The sequence below is a fragment of the Nesoenas mayeri genome, assembly GCF_963082525.1.
Source record: "Nesoenas mayeri genome assembly, chromosome: 6".
Lineage (NCBI taxonomy): Eukaryota > Metazoa > Chordata > Aves > Columbiformes > Columbidae > Nesoenas > Nesoenas mayeri.
The window spans coordinates 44180334-44197892 of NC_137545.1; the positions used below are offsets into that span (position 1 = coordinate 44180334).

The 17559-nt window shown below is 47.9% G+C and overlaps 1 protein-coding gene across 1 annotated transcript in view; it reads left to right on the plus strand.

Moving 5' to 3' along the window:
- The window catches only part of TANC1 (tetratricopeptide repeat, ankyrin repeat and coiled-coil containing 1), a gene marked incomplete at its 3' end in the record, with an annotated part of 38018 nt that overhangs the window by 5049 nt on the left and 15410 nt on the right, over positions 1-17559 (plus strand). The window contains exons 2-10 of the mRNA XM_080346981.1: positions 627-827; positions 4895-4996; positions 7476-7597; positions 8476-8704; positions 11004-11249; positions 13588-13710; positions 14476-14757; positions 15571-15707; positions 16663-16894. Of these exons, the coding sequence (XP_080203107.1) occupies positions 627-827; positions 4895-4996; positions 7476-7597; positions 8476-8704; positions 11004-11249; positions 13588-13710; positions 14476-14757; positions 15571-15707; positions 16663-16894 (1674 nt within the window). The remainder of the gene's footprint in view (positions 1-626; positions 828-4894; positions 4997-7475; positions 7598-8475; positions 8705-11003; positions 11250-13587; positions 13711-14475; positions 14758-15570; positions 15708-16662; positions 16895-17559) is intronic.

Genomic DNA, 17559 nt, shown 5'->3' on the forward strand with positions numbered 1-17559 from the left:
GCAGCAGGAAATGTCTCCATTTTGAGTGCATTTCCCCGTTTTTATATGCCACTTGGTATGTTGTGAACCAGTAGCTTGTTTTTCCCTTAGACAAAACCACTGCTGCTGTCAAACAGCACGTAACTGGATGGACTCAGACTTAGAAAGCGGGAGCTCAGACTGTCCATCTATGGTGTGCTTTTCAGTGACCCGCCTTGTAATTGAGTGGAAGGGGTAACCCAACTAGATTTCTCCTTTAACTAGTTCAGCAAACAACATTTTCTGATGATTTTGATTTTCAGGACATCACAGTGATTGTAAAATACCTTTTCAGCTGTAGAAATACTATTATCTTCATAGGAAACTTTATTTGTAGCTCCAAGGGTGACATCTGAAAAGTACTTTGTTGAAAGTGAGGCTTTTCTTCCCCCTTGCTGTCTCTATTACAGTAAAATCCAATCTCGCTTTCAGTCTGTGTGGATTTTCCTGGGGGTTGTCTGTGTTCTGCCCCGCAGGCTGCGCGGTGGCGCCGGTCATGCTGAGTGGTTGCTGGCAAATAGTTTTTCCTCTGTTGAACACCTGTATTTCAGTGCAGGTCTATGATGTTATGTCGGTGTCTGACGGATGCCCGGTTTTGTTTCCCGCAGGGGAGTGCTGCCCGGAGAGCGCCGCGCAGGTCGCTGCGCCGCCGGTGCCCAGCGCAGAGGTCGCGGTGGGGACGCGGCCGGACCCCGAGGACGCGCGCAGGGCGGCCCTGGCCAGGGGGGTGTCCATGTCGCTGCCGTCCTCGCCGCTGCTGCCGCGCCAGCCCGGGCTGCTGCACAGCAGGGCCTGCGCCAAGTCGCCAGGTGAGTCCCGCGGGGCAGCTCGCGCCTTCGCAGCCCTGCAGCAGCTGCGGCTGCGCTTCGTGTGGAGGTAGCGCGGTTAAACACGGTTAATCCTTTGCAACAAGAAAAAGAGCAGTGAATGCTTTTTGCGTGTTCCCAGGGGAAGAGGCAATTGGTAAATAGGTTAATCCATGTGGCAAATAATTATTGTAAATGGTATCACAAATACCTAGATTGAAATGTCTGAATATGTTTAAAACTGGTTCTTTATGATTAGTATATCAGTTAAGTAGAAGGCAGCCGCAGAGACCTCTGTTTGCACATATGTTAGTGACTGCGAGAGTGGATGTTGTTTGTGGCTTTTATGCTTCATTTATTTTACTCATATCTACATACATAAATGTATTAATAGATAAGTTGTTGCTGAAGTTGTGACAAGAAGCTCGTTCGTTTTCAACAGTTGTGCCCTTACTAATGACCGCTCACTTACGAGCGAGCCTTGCTAAATAAGGTGCTGTGTCTGGTTCCCTCTTTATCAGCATTCTGGACATATAGATCATTCCAACACGCCAGCGTCACTTGGGTTCGTTCAGGTCAGAGCGTGCGTGTCCAGTGAAATTGTCCATGTTCCTGGTACTTGTGGAGGTACTCGACGGTTTTGAGGTTCTTTGTTGTAAAGTTTATAAGGTCCAGGAAGAAAGTGTCAAAAGTCAGGTTTTGTCAGCACCAAGAAATGTCTTGGTTAATGACCCATTTTACAGAAAACTAAAGAAAGAACATTGCTCAAAGAATTGCCACAGCACAGTACATATAATTTGTAAAAAGCATGGTTGGTTTAAGTTGCCCAGCAATATCTACTTTCTCCTTTTGAAATTTAAAAATAATAGTCTTGGTTCATGTTTAAATAATTTGGGGTTGATTTTGACAGTTCACATAAAGATTTTGAGCCAGAGAATGTTATTTTGTTGTTTTATCCCTTACTGCGAGTGGCTTGTGTGCTAAACAGCTCTAGAAGGTAGAGAAGTCCTTGTAGGGAAGAAGGAAATGGGGTTTTTGCCATGGAGCGGAGTGAAGGCCGGGCTCTGACTGGTGGCAGCAGCTGCGCAGGTGTGCGGCAGCGCGGGGAGCCAGAGCAGGGCTGCGGGTGGGCGGCCGCGTGGAAGGGCTCTCGGAGGAGTCGTTTCAATGGATTGCGCTGGTGTTTTTCTGCCTGGGAGAAACACAGTTGGTGGGAAAAGGAGAGAGTACAATTAGTATTTCACGCAACGCTGGGTTGACTTGCAGATAGTGCAGGCACTGGCAGAAAGGCCGGGGTAAGTTCTTGGAAGGAAAACGCATGCAGAGCTGTGGAACAGAAGGTGACCAGCCGGGAAACGGGACCCACCGAGCACAGGTCAGAGCAGGGCCCGGGGAGGAGCGGCTTCCTCAGCTGCGATTCTTCTCCACTCTTTGCTCCCGCCGGATGAACCTTTTTCAGACCCAGTTCAGCCGTCTTACGCTTTAGGAGAAGAGCTGCCGTTGTGCAGACACAGGTCACGTTTCAGTGGGTCCCTTTTCGTCCACGTGTCCTGCTCCAGATTAGTGCATGAAAATAAACTCGCCATGAGTTTTCCTAGTTACTGCAGCGTCAGGTACTGCAGTTGCAAGAACTCTAAGTCACTTTCCCATTATTTTGTGAGGAAGAAAATTCAACAGAGGATCTCCTCCACAGTGTTAAAAATACATGCTGAAGATATTTCCATTCTGATCTGTTTTACAGGACTGCTACGTGTTGTTCTGGTTCTTTTAGAATGGTTGTGTTTTGCCGTTCAGCTTTGGTACATCTAATTGTACTTCTGCTTACAAATGACACATTTGGCTTATTGTCTCCATAAAGAATGTGATTTTGTTTCAAAGGAAGGTATTTTTAGCTGCTTTCACCAAGGCCAATGCCCCTTGTTTTTGCTCTGGAACAGCACTGAAAGAGCACCCTCTGGTGATAGTTGGGAACTGAGCTTCGAGTTTAGAAAATGGGATGAGCTCATAGTTTCCAGACAGGGAGCTGAACAAACGTTCATATATGACGTACATCAGCTGGGCAGCGGCGTTCGTGGTTGTCTCCCGCATACTGGTGTGCTGCTGCCGTTGCCGTGGTAGAGCCGGGGAACCTCGGGGTGCTGAGCAGCACCGCGTGCTCCGTGTTCCACCTTCTGCAGAGTTGGTCAGAGGTGAAAAACATGCACTTTTTGGAGTTCCCAAAATGAAATATTGTTGCCATGTTGTGGTTGCACTTTCTTCTTTCTCTTCTTTTCCCATCTAGCACTTGAGAGAGCCAGTAGAACACAGTGTGTGCGCTGAGCTCCAGCATTTCGGCTTGTCCCGTTTGAATGGGACAGATTTCAGCCTGGAGGTTTTGTTTGTTTGTTTGAAGAATGGAGTGACAGTGTAACTGTAAGTTCAGGATTCTGTGGGGCAGCACAAGAAATGCTCTTCATGAAAGGTGCTGAGTTCTGCATGCTTGCTTTCGAGACTCTGATCTTGTTGTTGTTAATAAAATCATAACAGTAATACACAAAGGTGCAAGATGCACCGGTGGAATGCAGTAGCGTGGTTTCCTCTAGTACTTTGTCACTGTACATGCTTAAGAGTCATTTGACTGAAGCACGTTGGACATACTTTGAAGTGAGGAAACTTTCTTGCTGCTCTCAGGATGATGAGAGGGGGAAGCCGAGACTGCAGCTCGGTGACGTGGCAAGAGGTGGCACTGAAACAGGAAAGGAAGATCGCTGTGGATTGTCAAAGCTGGGGAATCCACAGAAATAACTCTGGCTTTGTATTTTGTTAGCCCAGCCACTGACTCTGTTTCTGGGGAGTTCCAGGCAATATTTAGGTTGTTCTGCATGAAACATTGGAATCACCCACCACACCTCAAGCTCACTAAAACTTTGCAAGTTTGAAGTGGTTTGTTACGCTCATTACAAGGAATTGGGTTTGTCTTAACGGAAATTTAGGACAAGAATTTGTGTTTGTTTTCAGTACCAGTGCTGATGATGTTTCCATTCCCCACGCCATTTAAATATCTTAGCTGTAGAGGCTATAACTTTGCCAGCTTCCCCCTTCATGCTTCTCCACAGCTGCTTGTGTTGCAAGTGCCTTTGTTTGGTCGGCGAGTCCCAGGACGTGGCTGGTGCCCGGCGCAGCCCCAGCCGCGTGGCCCACGTCAGCAGAGCGGCGTGCCGGCGCGACCGCCGCTGCTGCCCCAGGCCCGCGCTGCGCTCTGTGCGCGGTGCGAGCGCGTTTGGATGCAGCAGTACCGTGTACACGCCTTTTCTGGTAGTTAACGGTTCCTCTGGTTGCCACTAAAACGTGTTGAGCAAAGAATAGGATCATAAAAAGCCTGAAACCAAAGCATGAATATAAAAGCAGAAGAGTGAATAGGTTGAATTTTAGAAAAGTATGCGTGTGCATGTGTGAACATACCATTCTTCTTAATACTGAAGTCGATATGTTTGAACCTCGTATGTACGTGAACTGGGAATGCTGCTGTTTAATAAAACCAGAAACCATTAGTAGCTACTAATGCTTCAGTTTGTTGAGCTCATCTTCACCATCCCGTGTGATCAGGCCCGTGTCGTGTGTGGAAAAGTGCGCTGTAATGTGAAGCGTCACGGGTTTGAATTATTCAGCGTGTTGATGCTGCGGGCTGTCTGCCCGTAGTCTCTTTCTCCTGGCGTCAAAGATCCGATAACAACATTGTCTTCCCGTTACGATGGAAGATGAAAGCTCTGAACCAAGGAGGCCCAGGAAGGTTGTCTGAGCTTGAGCACGGAACACGGCACTTGCTGCACATATCAGGAGCCCTTTCAGGTTCGTCACAGCAAGCAGAGGGGTTTGTTTTCCAGCAGGCTCTGCGTTCCGAGGAGCCCAGGGAGAGTATTTGTTTATCACAAGAGGGAAGTGCAGCAGCTTGCTGGTCTTTACAGTAGCAGCTGTGAATGTAAGAAATAGTTCCTCTGCTTGCTTTGTGTCGCAGAGGATAGACACTGTAAATGTGAAACCTGCGGTGCATCTGGAAAGAATTAGATACACTCAGCTCGTTGCCATTGCAGGTCCGGCCAGGAAGCCCAAGTATGTGGAGAGCCCCCGGGTGCCAGGGGAGGCAGCGCTGCCGCCCAGAAAAGGAGCGGAGCACGGAGAGCCCGGCCAGAGCGGTAAGAACCCGCGCTGGGACGCGTTGTGTGTACAGCAGCTGGTCATTCGGACACTGGTACAGAGGAGCCTGCACAGTAAGACAGTAACTCTTTATTTGTGAGAGTGTTTGCAGATTTCAGGTGCCCGTGGTGAGGAGGCGCGTCCCTTCGCCTGCGGGCGACCTGTCCGTTCTGGGGCTGCAGCAGCGCGGGGCCGGTGTGGCGATGGCCACGTGTACCAACGTCCACGTGCACCTGCGGACTGCTGGAATTCCTCTGAACTTGTTTTTAGTGTAAATGGGTTCTGAGTTGGTAGCTCTGCGCTGGGTACAGTGCTTCGTTTCAGAAACATAAGGCTTGCTAAATAAGAAGGCAGTAACTCCTGTGTTGGCGAAGCTGGGAAAATTGCTTTTCTATGGTTAATTGGTATTCTTGGAAAATACAACATTTGTTAAATTTGACTAGTGTGTGACAGTGTGGCTTTGACAGTGAATGTCACGACCAGAGCAAAAAGACCCTTACGTTGCTGTGTGCCTACATGCACTGTAACAGGGATTTCATGTGCCCTGTGTTTTTAGATGAATTTTCAGTTTAGCTGATCTCATTGAAGTAACTGCACGTAACTGATGAGGTTCTACCTGAACAACTCTGTTTCCTTTTGCTTAAATTCTAAAGGAAACTACAGTTTTAAAAGCAAATATCTTCTTTTTTTAAGAAGTGGGGTTTTTATACTTGGTGAAAACAGAGGTCATTGTGGTTTTCCCGGCTGTGCTGCGTGCCCTGTTCAGTGTGCCGTAGTTCCCCGGTCCGGCTCGTGTCTCTGTCTGCTAAAGGTCAAACTCGCCCCGCGGTGTCGAGGGGCTGAGCGGCAGCGGCTGTGCTGAGCGCCTTGCTCTGGGCGTTATCTCTGCTGCGCGGCCGAACGCGGGGCTGCGCCCAGCGTCTGCTCACACGTGGCGAACGTGGACGTTTGAACATAACGATATCCGGGGTTTGTGACTTTGATAGAATGAAGATGTTGATTTCACAAACTCTGTCATTTCCAGGATTGTAACTTGAAAGATTAATTTAATCCTCAAAATGATGATTTTACAAAGAAAATACATTTTCTAGTCCAGTATTCTAAACCCTGTCAGCTTGCAAAATATTCTCGGATGCAAAAGTTTTTACTATCTGCTTTTAAAAAGACACCGTTTCATAGATTTCCTCCTTTTGGGATTAAGTGAGAATCAGATAATTCGCTCTTACAGCATAAAACCCAAATCTGTGCACAAAACTAAGACATATGTGTGTTCAAGTAGGTATTGAGCTTGAGTGGAACGAAGGATTGTTGACCAGTGAATTACTGATGCTTGCAAACCGCGGGGTTTATGCCACTCATAAAACAAAACATTGCTCAAGTAGTGCTTACGGTCCAGATACTCAGTTAAAATCATTGGCAAATGTTTTTCTGTCAGTCTTGGGGAAAATGTGCTATTTATTGCAAATCACAGGGCATGTCAGCTGTGTGTGTGGTTAGAGACTGTGGGTTCTGGGGAGGAGTGGATATAAATACCTATAAACACATGTAAATACTGTCCTGAACTCTGGCTTGGCGGAGCCCCGAAGGAAAGAGCGGAGCGGGGGCTGCCCCGTTCTGCACAGCGGCTCCTCCTCAGGGCCCTGGGGTGATGCTGCTTAATAAGTGACCGTTATACCTGGGGACGGGACAGCCCGACATGCTGTTCCTTTTTGGGTGGACAAAAGAACCAGTACCGTATGAACGCTGGTGCTGGGGAGGGCGCTGTGGGCGGCGGTGACGCGGGCTCTGGCGGCGAGCCCGGCCGAGGGCGGCGGTGACGCGCAGCTCTGCGGCGAGCTGGGGGCTTGGGGACGGTGCGGCCGCAGGACTGTCCTGCGCAGGCCGCGGGCGGCTGGTTTGTCGAGGGTTGCCCCCTTTGGGCCTGGGCACCAGGAGACGTTTGAAAGTGCTGTACTGATAAAATTAAATGTTTTTGCAACCAGAAAAGATGGGACATTTAGAACTGGTGTCACATCCTTTGCATACCAAGCACAACAAAAACGTATGGTATTACTTGTGGTGTTGAATGTGAGACTACAAAACATCTGTATTATTAACCTCTACTTTCCACGTTTTTAGCACTATAGAAAACTTTATAGGAATTACTGGAGCAGAATGCCATTGAACTCTGATAGCACTGAGTTGGATGCTGCTGTTGGAGAACAGCGGTGAACTTGTTCCGCTGCCCCATTGCTGGTTTGACGGGCAGGGTGGCCTTTCTCTGCCCTGGATTTGTGCCGATATGCAGAGAATCCAGGACGCACCAACAACTTAAAGTCTGGGGGACAGAAGGTTTAAATGGCTTTAGCTTCTCTATTTAGATATATTGCTGACAGAAGAACTGGCGTTTGCATTTCATTGTCCTTTTTTCTACGTCTTGTCGCAGTTTCCAGATATAAGACTCTAACCTTCACCAACCTTTTTCCCCCCTCTCCAAAGCAAAATCTGACAAAGACTCGAGCTGTTCTCCTGCGGCACAAGAACTGATGACAAGATTGGGCTTTTTGCTGGGAGAAGGGATCCCGGCTTCTGCTCACATGGAAGAGAAAAGCGAAGTCATGGTAGGATAATGGAAAATAATCTATTTAATGTTCACCCTGTTTGTGAGAGGAGTAATGTTATTTCCTCTATTTGCTAGTTGCAGTCGCTTGATATTGACCAAAATACAATCCATTTTAATAGAGATATGGTAATAGAATTGTACATTAATTATAGCAAGCATGTATTTGTTTTGAAATTGAGAGTTGATCTTGCATTCTTAAGGAAGAATGGACTCATCATTTCTGGAAGTTTAATCTCCTGTGAACGTGTGCAGCTTCTAGGGCTCTCTGCCTTTTCTGAACATTTATGAGGAACGTTGTTTTTTCCTTGTGTTTCCAGTAATTTCTGAGATGGAAGATGTCAGTGGTTTGTTACAATGAGAGCCTGCTTTTGGGGCATGTTGTTAATTTTTTCCGGAGAAGTTGGCTTCCGTTTGACAGCCTTTCTCTGTCGTTCCGGGGTTGGGGAGCAGCGAGCAGCTCCTGCCCATATGGAACTCATCTGCACCGCAGCCACCAGTCTCTCTTTCCTCCCCTTCCCCTCTCCACATTTAGTCCCAGGCCTCGTAAATCTCAGTGCATCGGTGCGGGTTTCATTGATAGCGAGACTGCAGTTCTGGCGGTTCTGACCCAAAGAATGAGTGCTGGGAGTGAAGGGGAGGGGTGTCCACTGAAACGTTTAATGGGGGAGCAATCTGCCACTGCGACCAAACTGTGAAACTCCCTTTGTTCTTCACAGGTCACTTGTTAAGCGCAATCTGAAATCATGTCGCTAAGCTTCCGCTTCTCGAAGGTTTTGCTTGCAAATGGGCTGTTTGCTGTGTTGTGGCTGTGCTCCCCGGGCGCGTGTCGCAGCGGTGCGCCGTCCGTGCAGTAACCGCGCTGTTCTTGCCCCGCAGTGCGCGGTCGCCAGCCGGGGCGTGAGCCCGTGTTCCACGCTGACCAGCAGCACCACGTCCCCCAGCACCGACAGCCCCTGCTCCACGCTGCCCGGCCTGGGCAGGGCCGCGGGCGGCCAGGGCAGCCCCGGCGGGACCCTGGGCAGCCCCGGCGGGACCCTGGGCAGCCCCGGCGGGACCCTCAGCAGCCCCAGCTCCACCCTGGAGAGCCGGGACAGCGGCATCATAGGTGAGTGTCTGCAGGACAGATTGACCTGCTCTTGACAGCACGGCTCTGAATGGCTCTGTTTCACTCCATTTCTTGTTGCCCTCTACCTTCGTCCTTTTCCGTTATATATGTCTCTACAGTACGTTTCAAAATGGTGAAGATCAGCGTACCGTGAAGCTGGTTTAATTGCCAGCTGAGGAAAAAATAATTGATGCTACTTCTTCTGAGAATAACTTAAATAAATCTGTTTAAAAACAGTGCAAACTTCTGAGTAATTGACATGAAAATCAAGCTAAAATGGGGCATCATGGAAAAGGTGAAATTGTGTGATCATCCACCAAATAGATGTCTGAACCGGAGTCCGTTATCCTCAGAGAGGCAGCTACCGTTACATAGCTCCTTTTACCAACTACCTAAATATTTCAGTAAGTCTGATCAATTCTAAAGAAAAGCTCCGAGTTCTTGGCTGCCTTGTTCGTGCCATCTTCCCTCTCTCTGCTCCCTGCCCTAGGGGGTCTCCTGTGAGTATCCCCCCGTTCTAAATGAGGTCAGAACTGGCCTCATGCTTGTGTAAAGTAGTATAAATGGCATGACACCACATCATCCACTGCATAACCTTGTAAATACTAATATTTTTAAACCCACTGATAAAAATTGCTTCTGGAGTCAGTGAAAAGGAAGAAGCTTCCAAAATAGGAGAAACATTATTATACAGGGAGAAGAGCAAATGGTGGAGTTGTGAAGTGGGAAAACTGGGGAAACCCGGGGAAAACCCTAGAGAAGACATGAGGGTGTGTGGGGAGCTCCTGCGTAGCTCCTTCGGTCAGGTTATGTGGTTCAGGGTCGTGGGACCATCAAAACTCACCTGCTGGTTCTGAGCTGTCATTCGTGTCTCGAATTCGGGAAGCACTTGAACACCCCTTGGCAGCCCACGTTGCACCCCTTCCCCTAGAAAGGCCTGGAACCAAGGAGGGAAATCAGAGGCACCTCTGAAAAATGATCCCTGGTTTTGTTTTTTAAATACAAATGTGTCTGTGCATTCAAATTTGTTAGTAGTAGCAAATAAGTGTTTTAAGTTATGTTAAGCAAGTATGTGTTTCTTAACATCTTTGACAGAGTTCATCCAACCATTACAATACCACAGCTTGCTCTTCCAAGCTACTTACACAGGCTTCCAGTGTATTCTGCTCCCACTGTGTTTTCTGGGACACAGACTCTGATGGGAAATCTCTCTTTTCTTCTTTCCTGCTTTTTTACTTACGGTTCGGGTTTCTTCTAGTTTTTTAATACTGTACTGCTGTCGTTGAGTTCTTCTTTGCTTTTACCGAGTGTGACAGAGTAGCAGTAGGGCCAGGTTTTAACCTTGCACAGCGAGCTAAGTAGGAGAAAAGGCTGGGCTGCTGGCCAACGTGTGGGCTGTTCTGGATTCCTACCACCGCTCCAGTTCGGAAATCTGGAGCAGCCAGGTTTCCCGATGCTGCATTTCACTCCAGAACGAATCAGAGTTTAAAATATTTCATACTTCAGGAGGAGGCAGATTCTTTTGGCACTACCATAAAAATGAAATAGATTTGTCATATGGAAGTACGATCTGAGCTGTGTGCAAAGGCCAATGGAATGCCCAAAAAGCTTTTTCTTCTGTTGCCTCTAAAATGTGTGTAGTTATTGGTATTTCTCAGAATGCGCGCTCTTGAGTTCAAGCTCTGGCTCTTGGACCGGGGAGCTGGAGCAGCTGTGCAAGCATCCCAGCTTTGGGAGAACTGTGCAAGGTTTTTCAAATAATGGAATTTTGAGTTATTCTTGTAAAATATTAGTCTTCAAAAATTATCAAGAAGATGCATTTAAATATTTTTCTTGCTCTAGATGCTATTTTTACTTCTTGATGAGATGATGTTGTCTCCATGTTTACTGAATGATTTGGAAATTTGCAGAGCATGTTATAGAATTTTAATTTTTAAAAAAGTTGAGATGTTTTGGTGAAGTAGGTGATTCTTCCTATAAAGTCATACGTGTCCTGGTGGTTTGTCCATTCCACCAGCCCGCAGCACAGATTACACAGATGTAAAGATAAAACTGGATTCTTCAGAACACTTTCTTGCCTCCTTTCTCAGGTGTTTTTCCCAGTCTGAGAAGCTGCGTTGTTTGGCTCATTTAGATAAATAAAACTCCTCAAGTTCAACAAAACATCCAGTGAAGAAATAACTTGAATATCTGATGGCCCAAAATGCCATTTCAGTATGGAAACTGTAACACATATTAACACCCGTGCACCATTTTCCTCTCGTGTGTACTTCAGTTGTTTTTTTCGTCTCTTTTTCAGCCACTATAACAAGTTCATCAGAAAACGATGATCGTAGCGGGTCCAGTTTGGAATGGAGCAAGGACGGGAGCGTGCGAGCGGGGCGGCAGCAGGGGCTCCACGGCCGCCGCGCGGACGGCTGCTCGCCGGTGGCGGAGGAGGACGCGCGTGGCCCCGCGCAGAGCGCGCCCCGCGCCGCCGAGGGGCCCGCCCCGTACGCGCAGGGCTCCGGATCGCTCCTGATGCCGCGGCCAAACTCCGTTGCAGGTAGAGTCCTGAGGCAGGAGAAAGGATGTTCTTAATGATGGCACGTTTCTGTTCAATATCTCTGTTGAAGATTTGTTTTTAGTATGAAAATATTTTTATATGACCAAAAAAGCATAGATTCCAAACGGAGTAGATGAGCATTACCTAAGTTATTTTAAATGTCAAAGAGGGTGTTTTATCGTGGTTTTTAGCAGGTATTGGCCAGGCCAGGACTTGTGGAACGTCAGTCATTCTAGGACTGTATCTGGCATCAGCTAATCCTTGAGGCTGTTGCTTCTGTGTGTGCTCACATTTCCTAGATCTGTAAATTCGACTGACGCCAAGACTGAAATCGTACTTGGAGCTCTGATGAACAAGTGACATGTATAATTTTTTGAAATCTATGTGAAATTCTGCCTTATAGTTGAACCATTCTTCCAGAAAACGTGAGTCTGTCAGTTGTGATAGATACAAATGGGACTTCAGCATGACTTTTTCCAAGCTGTGGGATACAGCAAGTCTCTGAAAAAGCACTTCTGACTTTAAATCTACTTGTAGAGCCCATCAAATCCTGATAGTCATGCCAATTGACTTACATAGGTAAAGCCCTGCAAGGAGGTGTTCTGGCAGTGCTCCGCAGCGTGGGTGCTATAGACGTGGCGGTAGGTTTAGCTAACTGAACATTCAAAGTTAAAAACTTGGTAAATGTGCAGTGAAGAAAACGTCTGTAATGAGGTTCGGGCTTAGGAGCTGGTGGCTCTAGGGGGGAGGATATTACACTTCCTCCCAGCTAGAAAACACCGTCACTGAAAGGGAGTATTTCTAGTATAAAACCACAGAATCACAGAGTGTCAGGGATTGGAAGGGACCTCGAAAGATCCCCCAGTCCAACCCCTGCGGAGCAGGAACAAAGGTTACAGAAAAGTGGATACATGGAATTTCTTAGCATGGTAAGGTGTGTAGGGGAAGCATTGCTAGGAAACCGACTTTGGAAATTCCCAACGGCGAAGGTTTGGCAAAGGTCGTGCCAGCAGTTTTGATGAGAATCTCCAACTCTGACAATACCACGTTAGATTTTGGAGGGTTGTGGATTGTAACATGAGCACCAGTTCTGTGCTTCTGTTGTGAAGATACAAACATGTTGGTTCAGCTGAGGGGAAAACAATGATATGTTCTCCAGTTCATTTCCAAAGGAACTATATAACGTGTTTATTCCAGAAAAGTCCTACGAATTGTCGTATATTGGAATTTCAACAAAAAGGGTACTAACACGCAGCTCAATAAATGTTCTGAAGAACTTAAGACTTGCCACTAATAACCAAAATCCAATGTTTTAAAAAACCCACCAAAACAGTCCTGTATTTAGAATGCTTCATGAAGTGTCATAAAGGTGCTGAAACACACACTGCGGTCTCAATACAGGTAATCTGAGGTTTTAAAATACATGAAAGTTACTTGCACATTGTTTCACAGTGTGCCTATTTTGCAGCCACATGCTGTGCTATGAACACACGGACGCCCGGGCTGTCCCGCTCCTCCACAAGCCCCCGGCACCGCGGCGCCGGGCTCTGCCCCTCGGTAGAGCCGCGCGGCTCAGGAGGGCGAGTGCCGTGCCGCCAGCAGCGCAGACCCTTGCCGTGAATTTGCTTCTCTCTGACTGGTTTCTGTAGTTACAAAATCACAAATGTTAGAAACAGTTCTGAGTCTGCTCCGAAAATGGCTCGATTTACCTGCGGTTTGCCCGTGTTTCCCTGGCGCCGGGCAGGTCCTGCTCTGTGTGAGCTGTCCCATGCAAAGGCAATGGAGCGTCTGATTTACGTGTTCTGCTATCTGACAGTGCCAAGATTTTGGCTACAATTATTTTGTGAAAACTAGTGTGCTTTTAAGCTCTAAATGACTGTTCTCTGGCTTTGGAGTGCCAGTGCTAAGTAGCCCTCTTGAAAAACAAGATACCTGTGCTACACCCGCAAGAAGTTAAATAATTAGCCTGCGATCTCCTTGCAGATAAAGTGACTGAAGAAACTTGTGCACGAAGGTGGGGTTGGACGTTGTCACACCTGTTCCTAACACGTCTGACCTCACCGATGTGGTTGTTCTTGTAGTAGGAAGGAGACTGTATTAACATGGGGACTGTTTGCCACTTGGGGAAGTGAGGCAGACGTGAGGGCCATCTGAATCTTTAGTAAACTTGATCGGAAAGGATTCTGGAAATGTTACAACATGAATGGCTTTAACTTCTGTCATTGTCTAGAAAACTTATCTGTAAGTAGTATGTTTAGGAAAAAAACTGTAATAAATAATCTTATTCTTTGTAACTTATGCTGAGAGAAAAATAAGCTTCTCTCCTTTAATACTGCAGCAACAAGTTCAACCAAACTGGAAGATCTGAGCTATCTGGACGGACAGAGAAACGCTCCCTTGCGCACTTCGATCCGCTTGCCTTGGCACAACACGGCTGGCGGGCGGGCACCGGACAGCAAAGGTACCGTCTGGCCATCTGCTGCGGGGCCCGGCCGGCGCCCCGTCCCAGTCCCGTGACTCCGTGTGCCGAGGTGTTCGCAACACCCCGTCCCACCGCCACAGTAACCGTGCTCCTCATAGATCCCTCACCGTGTCTGAAACCAAGATGTTGCTGGCACTTTTACTGCATAACACTGTGGGTTAGCAGTTGAATGTACGGCTTTGAGTAAGAAATCAGTCTGTTGTTCATCTCAGAGGGCATGGGCAGCGCCGGTCACGGGAATGCCCAGCGTTCAGGAGCTGCTGAACGTTTCCTGGCTGCAGGTTGTATCCCGTGGCGTTCAGATAAGGGCGTGCGGCGCCTGGAGTGCTGCGCCGAGCCTGCAGCTTTGGAGAGTTCTGGTTTAGGAAGAAAACCGACCTAGTACCATTAGGCTTATTTATGACTCTGAACCGAGAAATGTTTGCCACTTCCTCATTTATAGAATTCTTAATGCATTTTCAAGAGAACTTTTGAATTCTGTGACAAATTAACTCAAATTCAATTATAAAAAGCCCTCCAATTATACTTGTATCCTCTCTCCTCTAGAATTTAATCCATTGTAGGAATTATGGAGGAGACCTGAACTGAGAAATCAGTTTTATTGTTTCCATGATGAAAGCTCTGAGGAGTCTGATGATGAACACTATTAACAGTCACTGAATGAAATTCTCTTCTGAAACAATAGTGGTTTATTGCACATCGAGTTTCTTGTAATGAGCTTTTCTCCCTGCCATCTCTTCTCAGCTCATTTCGTCCCCTATAAGCCTCAAGACATTTTGCTGAAGCCGCTATTGTTTGAAGTTCCGAGCATAACAACGGACTCAGTGTTTGTTGGAAGAGAATGGCTGTTCCAGGCGATTGAAGAAAAATTGCAGAGCGCTGATGTAGCGGAGAACAGGGGCGCAGTCATTACGGGGAATGTGGGCTTTGGGAAGACCGCAATTATTTCACGGCTGGTGGCGTTTAGCTGCCATGGAAGTCGCATGAGACAAATAGCTTCAAATAGCCCTAATTCCTCCCCCAAAAGTATGTATATTGTTTGGGTTATTGTACTGATAACAGTAGTCGGGATGTTGTTTGCTTTGCTGGTTTAGGTCAGTTGGGCCTCGTCAGCTCAGCAAATGCTTGTTTCCTGCAGCGAGAGAAGGAAGCTGCTAAACGGTGCGCTTTGATGAACGTGACAGCGCACGGCCCGGCCGGCAAAGGGCGGTACAGCCGCCCTGCGCGGGGTCTCGGCCTCCTGCCGCGCAGGGGTCCCTGCGCTCCGCCCGTGCCGCGGCGCCGGAGCTGCTTCTCCCGCTGGTTTGGAAAGAGAGAAGCGATGGGGTTCCCCTGCCCTGTACCACCCGTGTTCCGTGGGATTGCAGTAGGGGCAAGAGTGAAGCTGTGGAGAAACCCCGTCCGTCTTCTGCTGGGTTCCACAGGCTTCTGTCACCCCGGCAGCCCGGTCCCTTCGGGGACGGGAAGGACGTGAGACCGTCCTCGCTGCTGCTTCCCCTCCTGACGCTTCGAATAATAGTCGTAATAATCACAAATTGTTTATGCTCCTCAAGATTTCAGTCATGCAATAACTATTCGTTGAAATGAGTCATCACACATATAATTTTCATATGGAAACTCTTCATATCAGCATACTTTGATTTCAGTAATTGTGCAGTTTTGGTCTCAAAGACAGTTGAATTGTGTAAGATTGTAACGTGCCTGTATTTCTCAGACTAGTTGCAGGCTTCTTTTAATGCAGTTTCAGATTTTACTCTAGCAGCAGAGATCCCGTGACGTTTTCCTGTAGAACAATCTTCTGTCAGCACATCCAGTCTCTGGTGTCTGTTGTCGTTGCAGCGGGCGGTGACCGCGGCCCGGAGGCCATTCCCTTCAGCCAGCTCCCGGCCGGCGGCGTGGGGGGGCCCGTGCCCGGCCCGGCCGGCCCCGCGTGCCCGCCGCGCTGGGGGGACGCGGCCCGGCGCCTGGCTTCCAAGGTGAGCGCGGCTGCCGGCCCCTGAGCCGCGCGCGGGCCCCTGGTGCCGGCGGGGCACTGCGCGGTGAGAACGGCGCTCGGTGCCGGGGGCTCGGGATCCTCTCCTTGCAAAAGGGGCTGTGTGCTCTGTGCACCTTCCAAAAGATAACATGCTTGGCCTGTGTATAATCTGTATTCTGTGGTACAGGTTGAGTCTGAATGTAGTCTGTTTTCAATACTCTGAGAGTCTGAAATAAGCATTTGAAAGTTATTTTTGCATTAGATTATTACGATAAGTGGAGTTTTTTTTCCTAATTAGTAAAAATAATCAACATCTGTATTGCTTAGTTCATGAAATAGTTGTGAGCAAAACATGAGGTTATTGTTTCAGTCGTTAAGGTGATGGGTGTTACTTGGAAACAACATTTTGAAACCCACTGAAAACCACACTTTATGTACTGCGAACACCGTGTTTTCCGTGTGGTTTGATATAGGTCAGAAGTATTACACACCTTTGCAGTAATCAGAACAGAGCCTGTTGTCTGCTTTCTCTGTTTGCTACATGAGGGTGTCTTTAATAGCTGTTGTTTTACTTTTGCCTGATGTTGATCAAATTAGTCCTTGGGTCCCAACAGTGTGTGACACCATGTTGTTAAATTAGAGCTAATAAGTTGCTTATTCAGAGCTTCAAGTTATTTTTCTCTTGCTCCTTAGTCACCTGGCTGTACCCCTGTATCCAAATGAGCTCAAATCACTGTTTTACTGACAGAATCTGACACTTTTATTTCTTTTCCGTTTTTCATGTCGTCCTTTCTGTGTCTCTGACACGACCAGTTGTGGAGTTGTATAATTACTGTAACACTGAAAAATACCCTGTAGGGGAAATATAGATGTCGTAACGCTTTATCGTAAGTGCACTAACTAATAACCAACTTAGATGGTGAAGGAGTAACGCCTTTATTTTTCGAATTGTGCAGGTCGTTGCTTACCACTACTGCCAGGCTGACAACACGTACACGTGCCTGGTGCCAGAGTTCGTGCACAGCGTGGCGGCGCTGCTGTGCCGCGCGGCGCAGCTGACGGCCTACAGAGACGTGCTGCTGCGGGAGCCGCAGCTGCAGAGCCTGCTGAGCCTGCGCTCCTGCGTGCAGGACCCGGCCGCGGCGCTGGCGCGGGGCGTGCTGGAGCCGCTCGCCCTGCTCAGGAGAGGTACGTGAGCAGCTGACCTGAGCTGCGCAAAGAGATCTCAGAGCGTGTGTCTTAGTGCCCTGAGAGAAAGACAAAAATCAGAACGGTCCTGGAGAAAGGGACTCCTTCATTGTGCTACGTGTTTGTAACAGTTTTGGAACAGATTTGGAACAGTTTTTTCATATTTTTAAATAAAACTCTATGAAACTTATTAAGGATCGTGGAAACTTCACATTTTTTGTTTTGCTAGAAAACTCAAGGATGGTGTTGTATCTTGAAGCTAAGGCTGGCACACCTACATTAAAGGATTTAGGTTTTGGGTGCTTTTGAGTTGTTTCCATTGTTTTCTAACCTTCTGTGCCTAAGCCCCTGCAAGGCGGGCGTGCTTTTTGCTGGCTTTTGAAGCTGGTACGGCAGTTGTCCGAGGACGTGTGTAACAACACGGGTTTCCCGTTCAAAGCCCAGAGCCGGCACGCTGCTCTCGTGGCAGCGGCTCCCGGCGCGTGGCCCGGCCACGGCGCGTGGGAGGCGGTTTGTGCGCGAGCGGAGCGCGTGTCTTCCCGCCAAAACGGGTGGGCAGGTCTTCAGGTGCCATCATGGCTTTTGCAAATTGTGAACGTTTTTTTGTTCAGTATGTACCATAAAGGATAAGTTTTAAGTAAACAGCTAATAATTAAAACCCTGGT